Source organism: Canis lupus, chromosome 10 (genome assembly GCF_048164855.1).
Source record: "Canis lupus baileyi chromosome 10, mCanLup2.hap1, whole genome shotgun sequence".
NCBI lineage: Eukaryota > Metazoa > Chordata > Mammalia > Carnivora > Canidae > Canis > Canis lupus.
The window spans coordinates 58937244-58953642 of record NC_132847.1 but is presented as its reverse complement, the minus strand read 5'-3'; the positions used below and the strand labels follow the sequence as shown (position 1 = coordinate 58953642).

At 37.7% G+C, this 16399-nt stretch overlaps 1 protein-coding gene across 12 annotated transcripts in view; it reads right to left on the bottom strand.

Annotated features, from left to right (window-relative positions):
- The window catches only part of INVS (inversin), a 156281-nt gene that overhangs the window by 61044 nt on the left and 78838 nt on the right, over positions 1-16399 (bottom strand). For 10 of the 12 annotated variants that reach the window (XM_072842100.1, XM_072842101.1, XM_072842097.1 and 7 more), the window contains 4 exons: positions 15048-15215; positions 10644-10824; positions 8009-8118; positions 4052-4223 (listed from right to left, as the gene is read on the bottom strand). In XM_072842100.1, coding sequence (XP_072698201.1) covers positions 4052-4223; positions 8009-8118; positions 10644-10824; positions 15048-15215 — 631 coding nt within the window. Of the gene's footprint in view, positions 1-4051; positions 4235-8008; positions 8119-8952; positions 9034-9131; positions 9215-10643; positions 10825-15047; positions 15216-16399 lie in introns of those variants that run through there. The other 2 variants (XM_072842102.1, XM_072842103.1) reach the window with 2 other exon arrangements.

The window sequence follows — 16399 nt, the reverse complement described above, 5'->3', positions numbered from 1 at the left end:
AGATGTACAGGATCCAACATAGCATTCCTGTCTCTGTAGTCTGGGCATCTGTCCCTAGACAAACACCCTCACAATGCTTACATGCACTTGGGTTTGAGGACCCTGATCTGCATGGCTGAATGTTAGTTTGGCCCAGACAAGATTCAAAGAGTGTGAGAGACTTCGAATATCTGAAGTGCTGCCATGTGGAAGACAGTACAGAGTGGGACATCCACTTTGACGAATCTGGGCTTGGTATAAGGAAGAACGGACTTAGGTTCAGATGGAAGTAGTGGGTTTTTCATATTGGAGCTGACAGGCCGCTCATGAGAATGGTATAAGGCAGATGAAGGGTGCTATATCTATGATGGTTTGGTGACTTGATTCACATTTGAAGAGCATAAGAATACATCTGGCCTCAAATGAAGTTTTAGAAAACACTCAACACATAAAACAGATAAGAGTTGAGTGGTTCTGACTAAAGCAGGGGTGAAGGGGTTACCCACTGAAGTACCCGCTCCCCTTGGCAACATTTCAACACTCTATAGAAACCTGTTGTTTTCAAAAATATGGTCTGGAAAACGCTGGACCAGATTTAATTTTGAGGTAGCTTCTAATATTGAAATTCTACAATTCTGTGATGTGGGGTATCAGTATGCAATAAATACTGCTTAGATAAATGTCAATGTCAAAAAAAAAAAAACCTACCACAAAGTCCCAATTAAGCAAAAGATAGACTTAATGATCTTGTTAAATGAAATTCCCAATTTCTGACTATTTGCATTTACAGTACTTTAACTTTAGATTTAACTGTTGTTGCCCTCTCTTAGAAGGGATCATAAATTTACATAGGAGCCCTAAAGTTTTTTATTTAACTTTTTGTTATGGAAAATTTCAAGTGTATTCAAAAGACAACAACAACTTAGTGAACTTAATATAGCCATTACCTACTTTCAAGGATGATCAGTAGATGGCTGGTCCTGTTTCATCTAACTGCCATCCATTGTCCCCACTTCTAACAGTTTTGAATAAAATTCTAGATTCAGATCCTTTCATTTGTAAATATTTTGGTAAGTATATCTCAAAGACAACGATGCTTTTAAAAGGCACGACCACAGTATCAGTAGGTGTCTATTTAGGAGACAGAAACCCTGCCAGATACTTTCACAGAGAGAGTTCAACAGAAAGAATTGTTAGCTATGGATTGAAGAATTAAAAAAGCAAAAAAGGAACAATAGGTCTCACAGAGGTTGTACGTGTGGAAAACAGCCAACAATTCTAGGATTGAGGGGACGAAAAAAAGAAGATGGAATTATTAAAACTTCAAAGCCTCAAAGAGGAGCCCTGTGGGGGGAAACTCCAACCTCTGAGCAGGGGCTCTGCTTGGCTGCTGCTCATGCCTCTGAGGTGGGTGCTCTGGGGCTGGTACAGCGAGTGCTGGAAAAACTGCACAGGGAAATTAACTGTCGCCATTGGAACAAGTGACCACTGCTGTGCTGAAGAAGACCCTACCAAGATGATGCCAACAGGAATAGGAAACCCAAACAAGAATAGTAAACCAACAGGAAGGTGTGGTCAGGGTCTTCCAGCTTTCCAGTGTCCCTCTACTGCTCCCTATGGGAGGATTCTAGCAGGGCACCTGCTGGCAATGGGGAAATGGGGTCTGCAGAGTCCGGCCCTGGCATTGCAAAGAAAGGCTAGTCCCGTTATTGTACCTAGAACACATGAACAAAAATTCTGTAATATCAAATATCCAGAAAGTGTCCATACTTCCCTTACAGTTTCATAGTATTTTTTTCGGTTTTATAATTTTTAATAGTTTATTTGAATCAAGATCCAAACGTCTGTATGTTGCTGTTGATGAGAACTCTTTTTTTCATGGGAAGGAAAAAGAACCCTGTAGAGGGATGATGGAGAGAAACTCACTTTCAGAGAAATGTCAGGAAGGCATGTCTGACATATAATAAAATCATCTTAGGAAAAAGAGCCAGGGAATTAATGAGTCTAAGAAGAATTTATGTCTGAACTCCAATCATGGTGCACATCAGAAAAGACACCTTTGGTCAAAAGAATGGAAGTATCCTTGGCCATACTTTATTAAAATACATGAAAAAGTTAAACTAAAAGCAAGGCTTGTGATAAAGTGAAAGGCTGCCTACTAATAGAAGTCTGACAAAAAATGAAATGTTCGGACCATTTATAAACCCAATGTCCTACATGTCTGCGCTATACCCTTTCTTAAGAAGCTTAAGCTCTACTGTGAAGCTTTGATAAAGAAATACTTTTGACAGTTAAAGCCTTTATTAAAATTGATATTACTCCAAAACTCTTTAGAATATAATTTAAGGTGCCTGGGTGGCTCAGTTTGTTGAGCATCTGCCTTCAGTTCAGGTCATATCACAGGATCCTGGGATCGAGTGCCGTATGGCACTCCCTGCTCAGTGGGGAGTCTGCTCCTCTCTCTCCCTCTACTCTTTTCTCCACTTATCTTCTCTCTCTTCTTAAATAAAATCTTAAAAAATTAATTTAGAAGGGGTGATGGTTTAGGTATAAGGAGGGAGATTATTAGGTATATCCCCCCTCCCCACCAAGTGCTGCATCAGTAGTTTTGGTGACCAAGAAAGACCTTTTTCTTTTCCTTTTTTTTTTTAAAGATTTTATTTATTTATTCATGAGAGACAGAGAGAGAGAGGCAGAGACACAGGCAGAGGGAGAAGCAGGCTCTTCGTGGGGAGCCTGACGCAGGACTTGATCCCCAGAACCCAGGATCACACCCTCAGCCAAAGGCAGATGCTCAACCACTGAGTCACCCAGGCGTCCCCACCAAGAAAGATCTTATCCAGGACTACAGGTAGGTGCAAATGGCTCTACTATATGTTTCTACAAATTAGAAAACATAACACTGAGAAGCTCATAGCTGAGTTTTTATTCTGTTCTGTGTTGTGCTATTGTGTGACCTTTCTTTTTCTGACTTGCAATTAGGATACAGTGCACAAGGTAGACTTCCAAGTTGACAACAAATGCTAAAAAATTCATACCTCTCTTATTAACCAATGCACAGTTGAAAGGCTCTCTTATTAGAAAAAGAGATAGGAAGATGCATCTACTGAGAGCTTTTGATGCAAATCTAATGTGAAGCTCTGAAGCTTCAAGAGTCATGGGAGGTTATCCCCAAAATGAGAGATTTGGGAGGAAGTAATGCTCTTCAAATCTGAGAAAAGCACATTATGTGAGACTGGTGAGCATACTTAGATATGTGTATTCCTTAAAATATAATCCTAAAGTTTTGAAAGTATAATTGATAACTACTAAATAGGCATAGTTTTAATTCACAGGTTTATGGTTTTTTTTTTTTTACACAAAGATAAATGATAAGAGTTGCCATAGTCATTTTTTTTTTAAGATTCTATTTATTCACGAGAGACACAGAGACAGAGAGGCAGAGACATAGGCAGAAGGAGAAGCAGGCTCCTTGAGGGGAGTCCGATGTGAGACTCAATCCCAGGACTCTGGGATCACACCCTGAGCCGAAGGCAGATGCTCAACCACTGAGCCATCCAGGCGTCCCTCCATAATCATGCCTAAGGAGCAACCACAGTTCTGTTTATTTTTATTTTTAAAAAATTTATTTATTTATTTACTTGAGAGAGAGAGAGAGATAGCATGAGCAAATGGAGATGGAGAGAAAGAATCCTCAGGCGAACTCCTGCTAAGTGTGGAGCCAGATGTGGGGCTGATTCCAGGACTCTGAGATCATCAGCACCTCAGCTGAAAACCAAGAGTCAGACACTTAACCTTGTGAGCCAGGTGGGCGCCCCAGGAACAACCAGGGTTTTAAACCTAATGCCACCATTCACCTGGTAGAAACATAGGCTAATTTTAGCCATCAAACTTGGAGGAAATTAAACCCTTGGAGTGATATCCTGGTAAGCTAAACTTAAAAAGTATAAATGAGAGTTAAATAATATTAGATTAGGAACAATGATTTAAGGCTCTACTGTACAAGTTTTAGGGCACCTACACACTCTGGAACCCGGAAGAAAGCAAACTGAGCATTTCCGCCAATTCTTACCTGTACCTCCGTATTTGTCTGCCATGTTGATATCAATGTCAGATTTTAAACTCAGCATAGTCCTAAGGACATCATCACTGCCTTTTCCAGCAGCCCACATAAAGGATGTTCTTCCTTCGAGGTCTGAATCATCTTTCACTGAAGGATGTTTTAAAAATACTTTAACTGTTTCCTGTAAGAAAACTTCATTATAAAAAATTGAGACAAGAGGGTAGCATCTTCTTGGGTAATAAAGCCAGTGTTATATGTGACTTCCACTAAGACCCAAAGTATTTTTTCCCTGCCTTCGAATCAAATGAAATTATCTTTTTATGAATAATGAAACTACAATTTCCATTGAAAGTAACAATCCTCTTTCTTTATATATTAGTTTTAGTTTCCATGCACTTCAAATACATAACCTAAACTCCCTCATTCAACATACTCATAATTGAGAACAATCATTCTCAATCAAGTTTTAAAATTTTATAGGTCACTTTTTGATAGATGAAGTGACAGTTAAAAGACTAACGAGTATTCAGGGTCGTGAGAAACATGAAGATACAGGTTTTCTCGGACATTTTACATGCAGAGACCTGTATACTCAGCCATGCCTATAGAGAAAGTTAATACATTCTCTCGTTGTGGTTTTGTGACTACAACTTAAAAATACTTAATGTATTTATTGTATTATTATTAATAAATATATGTGGCTCCTGAGAAATGCAGTGTTAAATTCATTTAAAAAGGTATTTATTTAGCAATTCCTATATGCAAGATCCTTCCTCTATGGAATCACACAAAAATTAGGAACCACAATAATTCTAACAGTGCCTAACAATTTTATTTATTTTATTATTTATTTTTTTAGTTTTTATTTAAACTCCAGTTAGTTAACATACAGTATAATATTAGTTTTAGTAGAATTTAGTGATTCATCATTTATATACAACACCCAGTGCTCATTATAACAAGTGCCTTCCTTAATGCCCATCACCCATCTAGCCCATCCCCTCCACTTCCCTTCTGGTAATCCTCAGTTTGTTCTCTACAGTCAAGAGTCTGTTTTATGGTTTGCCTCTCGCTCTCTTTCTCTCCCTATGTTCATCTCTTTTGTTTCTTAAATTCTACATAGGAGTGAATCATATGGTATTTATCTTTCTCTGACTGACTTCACTTATCGTAATACTCTCTAGCTCCAGCCACATTGTTACAAGTGGCAAGAATTCATTCTTTTTTCTATTCCATCACATATATGCCACATCTTCTTTATCCATTCAACAGTCTATGGACACTTGGGCTCTTACCACAATCTGGCTATTGTTGGTAACAGTGCCTAACAATTTTAACAGGGGTTAATATTCACAGCATTTTAAGTTGCCTCTTTTCTTAAGCCCCAGATACTTACAAACTTTTAGGGAGATCATAGAGCCTTCTGCTTGAATGGAAGTAAAACAGTTTCAGAAAAAGAAAAATTCTGGATGCTGTGAACTGGCCAAAAATGTATTAAGCACTGACACTCAATACTTTAAAGCAAGAAGAAATTCATGGGCTCACCTAATGCAACCCTTCGTTTTCCAGATGAAGAAGTTTAGGTTCAAGGTCATGTAAACCTTGGTGGCAGATATAGGAGTAAAACCCAGGACTCAACTGCTGCACACACTGCTTCCTAGTCTTATCACTTAATGTTGAGCTGCTGAGGCATTACAGTGTCATGCTCCTGGGATCTAGTGTATATGCCTTGCACATGCTAGATTGGAATAAGCAAGTGGTTTTTAAAAGCTGGTGATGTTTTGGTGTTTTTTCTTTCATTAATTCATAAATATATCTTTGTTGGGTATGTTTTCTTAATGAAAGAATGTTTGCAGAGGTTTTGTGGGTCTTGTTGATGTTACTGTTTTGTTTTTTTTTTAAAGATTTTATTTATTCATGAGAAACACAGAGAGGAGAGAGAGAGAGAGAGAGAGAGAGGCAGAGGGAGAAGCAGGATCCATGCAGGGAGCCTGACATGGGACTTGATTCCGAATCTCCACGATCACGCCCTGGGCTGAAGGCGGTGCTAAACTGCTGAGCCACCCAGGCTGCCCAACTGTTGATGTTTTCTAAACAGGGAATTAGAGCCTCTATGGGTAAACATAGTCCAAGATCAAGGGGGCTTGAAACTGAGCTTAGAGGGACACCTGGGTGGCTCTGTGGTTGAGCGTCTGCCTTTGGCTCAGGGGGTGAACCTAGGGTCCTGGGATCAAGTCCTGCATCGGGCTCCCTGTGAGGAGTCTGCTTCTCCCTCTGCCTGTGTCTTTGCCTCTCTCGGTGTCTCTCATGAGTAAATAAATAAAATCTTAAAAAAAAAAAAAAAAGAAACAAAGCTTAAGGAAATTTGCAGAATTCTTTAAAAGTCATCTCTGTAATTGGCAGATCATCCAGAGCAAGTATTTCTTTGAATGAACATCCATCATGTTCTGTCATTCTTCCTTACTCCCAATAGCTTAGTCCTTAATTGCTGGTATCTGTGCATGTGTTAAATCTGGAATCTAACACTTGGGTTCAAGATCTTGGCCAAGTCATTTAATCTCTCAAAACCTTGGTTTCTTCCTCTGTAAATTAGGGATGCCATGTCCCCTCACAGGCTTGTGTTGAAATATGAATTGAATTCTGATTTCCATAGGTTGATTAGGCTGGGCCAGTGAATTTCTTAACTACCTAGAACAAAAAAGAGTTCCTCCTCAAAATATATTTTGTATTTTTCTGAGATAATAGAATAATGAGAGATACTAGAAGAGAATAGTTTACCAAAAGTCTAGGTGATAAAATTTTAGAAATTCCACGAAGGAAAGAAGACAGTTACAGTTGAGAGAAATACTAGTAGGAAAATAAGATATTTTAGCAATCTGAGTATTCAGTGATGCACTGAGGAGGTCAGGAAGATGGAATTACACTCTGCTGATAGCATTCTTTTAATTTAATGAAACCAAAGTTTTCACTACACATACCCATACAGAAGCCAGTAAAATCAGCTGTGAGTGCTCTGACATGTGCCTCTTTGGATGAGTCTCTAATTGTTGGTGGCCACTTATTCAGGAAACTGAAACAGCCTAGCTGTTATCATGTTGCTGGCTGGACCGAGTTAAGTAATGGATGAGAAAGTGCTTTGTAAACTATAAAAGGTGGCAAGGGAAGAATTAGTAATAATATTCAATATCTTTGGAAATGGTAATTCATATTTTGGTTTTCTCAGCTGTATAATGCATAATACTATTAGCACTAGCAATAGTAAGAATGCACTGCATTTCTTGAGTACCTGCTCGGTACAAAAACTAATGAGGCACTGGTCACAAATTTTCTCTAATTTTTATACCCATCTTGAAAGAAAAGGTATAATTATCCTCATTTTACATATGAAGGAATTAAGACTCAAGAAGTAAAGAAATTTGTGCCGGTCATCTAGCCAGCAGAGAGTGGAGTCAGGATCCCAGCCAAGCCTAGACTAGTTCTAAGAACTTGCACACTGCTTTCAGGACAATTACAGATGGCCAAACACAGTGCATATAAAATGTGAGGGTCATAAAATTAACCAGAAGATGAAATATACTTACACAGAACAAAATGTTACACCGAAGAGTTAATATAAAAATTGTCTTAAAATTTCCCATGACTAACAACTTTACAAAGACAAAGACTATCCCTCGCATCTCAGCTAGAGCCAAGAGTATGAGCAACTGTTAAAATATAATTGCCACACAGACACAAAAATGAGTACCCGTATAACTGAAATTTGAATAAGATCAGTGGATTGTAGGAATGTCAATTTCCTGTTTATGGTATTGTTTCATAGTTTTGCAAGATGTTTCCATTGGTGTAAACTGGGTTATGGGAATATAGGATCTTGCTATTATATTTCTTATAACTGCATATGAATTTCTAATGATGACAAAATAAAAATTTAATTAAGGGAAAAGATAATTGTCATGTTTTACTTACGGCAAAGTTACTCTGAGCTGCATAGTGCAAAGGTGTTGCTCCTTGGCTGTCGGATGGGATGGTTCCAGACTTATTTCTTTCTAAAAGGAGATGGACAATCTGTGCATGGCCTGAAAGCAGACACAGTGAGGCCGTTATCACATCAAAGGACTACTTAATTTGTAATCTGTTTAAAGGGAAGTTTTCTGAATAGCAGCCCCCAGTACAGCCTCTTCTAACTTCTCACGAAAATATTATGATAATGTAGAACAGAGGCAAACACTCACAACACTAAAATCTTAGTGCTTCAATCAGAAAGGAAATGACAGTCATTGTAATTGCTAGGTTGAGAAAAAGTTATATTAGGTACAGCTCATCGCATTCCTTGACCTCACTATAATAATGGTGGGAAGCTAGACCCTGACTGCCATCACTGTCCCTCATCCTGGGTTCCACTGTATAGCCAATCAGCACTGCACAGCTATTCTCTTCTGCTCTTCAGGAGGACCATCCATAATACATCCTCTTGTGATCTCTGAGGCCTCCTCTGAATCTCCTCTACCCTCCCTCCTCCACTTTTTTCATATCTAGGCAGTGATTACAAGTCCAAGGAACCAAGTGACAGGAATGATGAGGTGGTGGCAGAGAAGGTAATCTACAGGGCACTTCTGCAAGCAAGGAGCTGTAGAAAGGATCAAAGAATGAATAAACCTGGTAATAGCATATTTGGAATATGCATTATTCCAAAATGCATAGATCAAAGAATGAATAAACCTGGTAATAGCATATTTGGAATAGCATATTTGGAATAGCATATTTTCCATATTTGGAAACCTGAATTTCATGAATTCTATTGTTTGAGCATACTAGGGACCCAGGCAATGGAGATGTCACATCAGCAGAACAAGGACACACTGAAATCCAGGCAGAAAAAGGGAATCTGAGTGGTAGTTGTGCTCATCTACCTGTTCCTGGGTATGATCCAAGATGGAGTTCTCGGGGATGGGAAAAAAGTAGGATCACAGGCAAGCCATCAAGACACATGCCTTATTTGAAAGATAAAGAGAACAATTCAGTAAAGGCAATACGAAAACATACTATGGGACGGGAAAAAGAAACACCATCATGAAGATGAAGTGCATACCTTGGAAAATGATCTAGAGAAGGATCCAGAGGAAAATTTCAGGACACTGTTGGGCATCCTTGACTTGTGCAAAGAGATAGCTTCTAAGAAATAAAACAAAATATCCTAAGAAGGACACAGTCTGAAATGAAAGGGTGATGGAAGGAGGCGAAAAGAAAATAAACCAAGATACAAAGAAATTTGGATGAGAGTAGGAAACCAAAATACAACCTCAAATACAATCTATGAAAAGCAGAAAGAAATCAGAACTTATGGAACAAAAAGTCAATGTATTGATATGGAGACAAATTTGCCAAGTCCTCCCAGAATGCAGAGGAAAGGAAAAAAGGATGAAAGTGCACACTGAAATGAGAGCTAAATAATAAATCTGACAATAACACTGAATGCAAAAAGTATTTTTAAAAAAGCACAATGTGGGATTTAAAAAGTAAATTCATCATAATAATTGGGAAAAACTTCAGATTATATTAACAAATACTAAAAAAGTGGTAAGTAAATTGTGCTAAGTCCCTCATTTTTAAATGAATGGAAATCGATAGATATAGTTTTGCTTTTAACTCTGACTCAGGTTTTAAAAAGTTTTTGATAATTTAAAGTAACCACTAGTAGAACCTAAGAAACTTGCTAAAACATTAGGCAATTCAAAACCAAATAACAACAAACCTAACCTATATACCAAAAGGCAGAAAACAAAGGAAATGGGGGCAAAAAAAAAAAAAAAACCCAAAAAGAAAAAAGGGGGAAAAAAACACCCAAACACTGGTAATACTCAAAGAGCAGAATAGCAGAAAAAAGACCAAATTATTTATCTTACAAGTGACTATTAGTGACTAAAGACTCTCAGATTGCATCTCCTGCAAAATCAGACAGATACACATTATTTATACTCTCACCTAACAGAGTGATCCCCTCAAATTTGGTTAAGTAAAAGGCTTATCAGGAAAATAGAAAGAAAAAAATCATATATCATAGTATTGGCACAAACGCAAAATTAAACCCCCCACAAAATACACAGGCATTGAATGTGAAAAGATTATTTTATATTTACATTTGTCAATGATTGTGCATTACCTTTAAAATAAAAATTAAAACATGTTAAGACATTATGTTGAAATTAAAACCAATATATAACAGAGAATACATTTATATTGCTAAAATTTTTTCTTAAAGATTTTATTTATTTATTCATGAGAGATGCAGAGAGAGGCAGAGACACAAGCAGAGGGAGAAGCAGACTCCTCACAGGGAGCCCAATGTGGGACTCAATCCCAGGACCCCAGGATCACAACTTGAGCCAAAGGCAGATGCTCAACCACTGAGCCACCCAGGTGCCCTATATTACTAAAATTTAAGCATATGACAGAAGGATTTAAGTATGAGATGCCACATATCAATTAAAAAGTAAAATAATTAAAAAGGAAGTGGGAGCTGACAGAGAAAGGGAAGCCATGGGAAGTTTCTGGTATTCATGTATTTCCTCCTACCATTGATTCTTTGATTTAGTCAACTCACCTAGTAAAGCTGCCCAGTGAAGCGGGGTTCGAAACAAGTTATCATAAGACGTTATATTGCAGCTTTCATATGAGGTCAAGACATCAACCACTGTCACATTCCCATCGGCGACTGCAAAGTGAAGAGGTGTCCGACCCTCATAGTCTTGCCAGTTCAGTAAAGATTCCGTGGGAGCAGCATCCTATTTTTAAGGAAACAGAGACTTCAGACACGTGGAATCCTCAATGAATCACACTGGACGTATGCATTAGCTGAGCAATTTTCTAAACTTGTATATTCTCTCTTAGCACAAAATGGTAAAATTCAGGAAAAAAAGTACATGTTCTAAATCTTTAAAAATTTGTCATGTTTAACTCTAAAATATGAAAAAAAGATATAATCAATACCAACACTGATTATCCAGATTAAATAGGTGTCAATATCTTGCCTAATGTGCTTTTGTATCTGTTATGGAGTCAGCTAAAGCTGTATGTTTTATACTTTTGTTACGTATGCGTGTATCCATAAACAATATGTAAATATGTATATTTTCAGTATTTATACTTTTGAGTTCTTTCAACACTATACTTTTGGGTATATGTTGAATCTAGTTCATTTGTTAAACCACAATTTAATTATCCATTCTCCTACTGAGGGATAGTTAGGTTATTTACATTTTTCCCACTATTAACAATTATGCTGCAATGAACATGCTTCCTTTACAAGGTCCCAATGTGTGAGATTTTTCTCTAGCTCAGATGCCTAGAAGAGAATAGCTGTGTAGAAGGATATTTACTTTTTTTTTTAAGATTTTATTTATTTATTCATAAGGGACACAGAGAGAGAGGCAGAGAAACAGGCAGAGAGAGAAGAAGCAGGCTCCCTGTGGGAGCCCGATGTGGAGCTCGATCCCAGGACCCCAGGATCACGACTTGAGCTGAAGGCAGATGCTCAACCACTGAGCTACCCAGTTGCTCCGGATATTTACATTTTTAACTAGGTATTATCAAACTTTTCTCCAAATGGCTACACTAATTAACACATCCATGACAATGTGTAAAAGTTTTTATTTCCCTACATGCTGGCACAACTTAATCCCTTGGTATTATCAAGCTTACTGGATTTTTTCCCTTATAGGTATGGAAAGCATTTTGTTGATGTTTTAATTTGTATTTATTTTATGAATGAGATTGGGATTTATCATATGTTTATTGGATATTCTGTTTAAATTGATGGTTCATATTTACTCATTTTTTCTATGAGGTCTTTGTATCTACTGTTTAGGTCCCTTTCAAGAATAGTGGACTTATTTCCCTAGCTGCTGTGAGTGCTGTTGGCAGATGACCCTCAATGATCAGGCTCCTGTGATTGTTTCAGCTAAAGAGAATTACCTCACCCAAGGTCATATGCCTTCCCAGATCAGGTCATATCCAAAGCCAAGTCCTCCTGCCCCAATCTGAGAACTCTCCAAAGGGCCACCCAGATTTAGAGCTGCCTGTACAGTCATCCTATTTTATTAAAAAAGTGCATGGAAGGTATTGTAAACACTTCAAAAAAGGGAAGTAGAATTTTATCATGGTGGTATTTTAGGGCTTTGAGTCTCCCAAGGACTAAGATGTGTTTACAAGGGAAAAAAGAAAAGCCAAGTCTGTGAGGAAATAAGATATTATGATTGACAATCCTCTAGGGACTTCAGATAATGGAACTGACACATAAAGCATATAAAATAACCATCTATAAAACATATAAAACAAAAAGTGAAATAAAAGGTGAGCAAGGAACAAAAACTATCAAAAAGACCAGGCAAATGTGAAAACACCAAACCAAAACAAAAAAGAACTTTTAGATGTAAAAATATAATTACTAGGATTAGAGGCTCGATGAAGAGGGCAAATGACGGGAAACATGGATAATAAAATAAAAAGGTCTAAAATATGTGTAATTGGGACCCTGAAGGCAAGATTGTAGAGAATGAAAGAGAGGTAATATTTAAAGAGATAATAGCTATATATTTTCCAGAACTGATGTGCAATGAGAGTACACACCAAACAGGACCAAAAAATAAATAAATAAATAAAAAGCACCATACCTAGACACATTGTAGTGAAACTGTAGGATACCACACAGAGAAGAATTTAAAAGCAACCTGAGAGAAAAGATAAATCATCTATAAAGTAATAACAATTAAACCAATAACAGACTCCTTCAGAAGAACAATGAAAGGCCCAAGGCAAAATCATAGCCTGAAAGAGTTGAGAAATGATCACTGCATATTCAAAATAATTTTATCTTTTAAAGTCTAATTTGTATGTTATGAGCAAAAGGACTATATATTAGAGTGCTACAGTTTGTAAGCTGGAATATGAGAAGGAATGGGTAGAAATGCCAAAGAATCCACTGATAAATATTCAAAATTAATAAGAAAGTATAGTAAGTTAGTTAGATACATATTCAATGAATAAAAATACCAACTGCATTTCTATGCATCTGCATCAACTAGTTAAATATGTATCTTAGTCATGCTAAAAAAAAAAGTTCAGGGTCATCTGGCTGGCTCAGTTAGTAGAGAATGTGACTCTTAGGCTCATGAGTTCAATCCCTATGCTGGTTGTAAAGATTACTTAAAAAAAAAGTGCCAAGCAGCATTATTTTTTTAAAAAAGATTTATTTACTTATTAGAGAGAGAAAGAGAGAGAGAGAGAGAGAGAAAGAGACAGAGTGCATGAGAGTGAGGGGCAGAGGAGAGAGGGAATCTTTAAGCAGGTTCCCTGCTGAGCCCAGAGCCCAACCAGGGGCTCCATCTCACCACCCTGAGGTTATGACCTGAGCTGAAATCAAGAGTCTCAAGACACTTAACCCACTGAGCCACCCAGGCACTCCAAAGTAACACTATTTTTTTAAAAAAAGATTTTATTTATTTATTCATGAGAGACACAGAGAGAGGCAGAGACATAGGCAGGGGGAGAAGTAGGCTCCCTACAGGGAGCCCAATGTAGGACTCGATCCCTGGACTCTGGGATCACAACCCGAGCCAAAGACAGACCCTCAACCACTGAGCCACCCAAGCCCCCAGCAACACTATTTTTAAATAGTGAAAAACTAGAAATAGTTCCAACTGTTTATGAATAATTGAATAATGTGTGGCTTTTTCATAAAATGGAATACTATGTAACAGTAAAAAAATAATATATTACAGTTATACACAGCATAGGTAAAATCGCCAGCATAATATTGAACAAGGAAAGCATGTTGCAAAAGAATACATTCAATGTGATTCCATGTATGGAAAATTCAAAAGCATTAAAAATGAAACAATATATTGTTTAGCGATACAAATGTATGTGGTAAAACTATAATGAAAATCAGGAATGATTAACACGAAATTGAGGATGGTGGCTGCTTCTCAGAAAGAGGAGAATAGAACAGTGCTGAGAGGTACCCAGGGAGCTTCAAAGGTAACGGTAATCTACTTGTTCTTAGATCAGAGATGAGGGCCACCTAGGTGGCTCAGTCAGTTAAGCGTGGGACTTTTGATTTTGGCTCAGGTCATGATCTTGGGGTTTTGAGATTGAGCCCTGTATTGGGCTCCGTGATCGGTGCTGAGCCTGCTTAAGATTCTCTCTCTCTTCCCCTCTGCCCCTTCCCCACCCACTGCTTCCATGCTCTCTCTCTCTGCACCCCCCAAAAAAGGAAAACTCAGAGATGAGTACATGAGTATTTGTGGTTTCCCTATTCTTTATATCTTATAAGTATTTTACAAATGTTACCTCTATGCAGTATTTAATGAGCATAAGTATAAAACAACATCAGGGATGATAAACACAAATTGAGTAAAGTACTTGATGGGGGACCGGACAAACGTGGCATGCAGGAGAGAATGTATTGGGAAACAGGCACATAAGAAGGGTGCCAGGGTAGCACAGTTGGTTGAGTGTCTGACTCTTGGTTTTGGCTCAGGTCATTATCTTAGGGTGGTGAGATCGAGCCCTGGTCGGGCTCTGCGCTCAGCATGGAGTCTGCTTGGGATACTCTCTCCCTCACCCTCTGCCCGCCACCCCTACCCTTGCTCTCTCTTTTAACTAACTAACTAACTAACTAACTAACTAACTAACTAACTAGATAAATCAAAAAAAAGAAAGAAAGAAAGAAGAAAGAAAAGAAAGAAGAAAGAAAGAAAGAAAGAAAGAAAGAAAGAAAGAAAGAAAGAAAGAAAGAAAGAAAGAAAGAAAAACTGGCACAAGGGAATTCTGTGTGGTCTTAAACAAGCACTAAAATGTTCTATTTCTTGAGGGATGGGTTCACATGATTGCTGTATTTCTTTTGCTTCATAATTTGTTTGTGTGTCATATATAGGCTTTTGTATATTGGCTATTTCAAAATAAAAAGTTGTTTTTTAGAAAGGTCTAGCAGCACCACCGTACTCACCAGAATGCATCGCACTGTATGAACAGCACTTGGATCCTTGTGGTTGGCTGCCCAGTGAAGTGGGATCTTGCCTTCAACGTCAGGAATCCCAATGTTGGAATCATGCTTGATAAGCAGCTTCACGTGCTCAGGGTTATTGTAGTAGGCACTCCAATGCAGAGCTGTTTGCTGCAAAATTTAGAGTCTCAAAAAAACAACAGTAACAAGAGTAATAGTAACACAACAAACTTTTCCCAAGCTTTTATTGTGTGACAGGCAGTATTGTATGAGCTTTATACATTTTACCTCAGATAGTCATTATGACAACTCTGGGAGATAAGGACTCTTGAATTTGCATGTGACTGATGAGAAAATGGAGCACAAGGAGGATGAGTAATCTCCTTAGGGACATAAAGGTAGTAAGTGGTCCAACTAAGATTTTTTTTTTCAAAAAAAGATTTTATTTATTTATTCATGAGAGACACAGAGAGAGGCAGACATAGGCAGAGGGAGAAGCAGGCTGTATGCAGAGTCCAATGTGGGACTCGATCCTGGGATCACGACCTGAGCCAAAGGCAGATGCTCAACCACTGAGCCACCCAGGTGTCCCTCCAACTAAGATTTTTAACCCAGTCAGTCTGAGTGTAGAATCTGACTTCTTAATCATGATAGGCACTTAGGTCATCAGGGACTAATCAATAAGATTAGTAATACTGAGAAAAAGAAAAGCAGTACAGTAGTTTATGAATAACTATCAACAAAGTAAGTGATATTGATATTACACCAAGCACCTTAAGAATTTCATAGAATGTTTTGAATTTCAATATCTATCAAAAAGAAGATCTATGCACGGGAAATCACAGATCTGGAATCCATTTCTTACATCAAAGTACACATTTAAATTTAACTATAATTTTACAGGATAAATTCTTATACCTGCCATTGATGTTAAGACATATGTAGAGAATACAGCAACACTTACTTTATTTCAGATAAAAGTTTATAAATGAACATCTTGATGGGACACCTGGCTGGCTCAGTTGGAAGAGCACACAACTCTTGATCTCAGGGTCTTGAGTTTGAGCCCCATGTGGGGTGTGTAGCTAACTTAAAAATAAATAGAATAAAATGTTGTCATAAATAAAATTTATTTTTTTAAAAAAATGACATCTCAAACTTGTTTGCATTGCTTTAAAATATCCTTTGCCATTCTCATCAATAAACCACAGTAAGAGTAGTTTCCCTATTAGAAAGGTTACTGAGGGAACACAGAAATGGTTGTGCTGAACATTATCCCTTATAAATAGCAGTGTCATCAATTCAACCTAGAATCAGATCATTTAACAGGCAGGAACCAAACTCACTTGCTACAA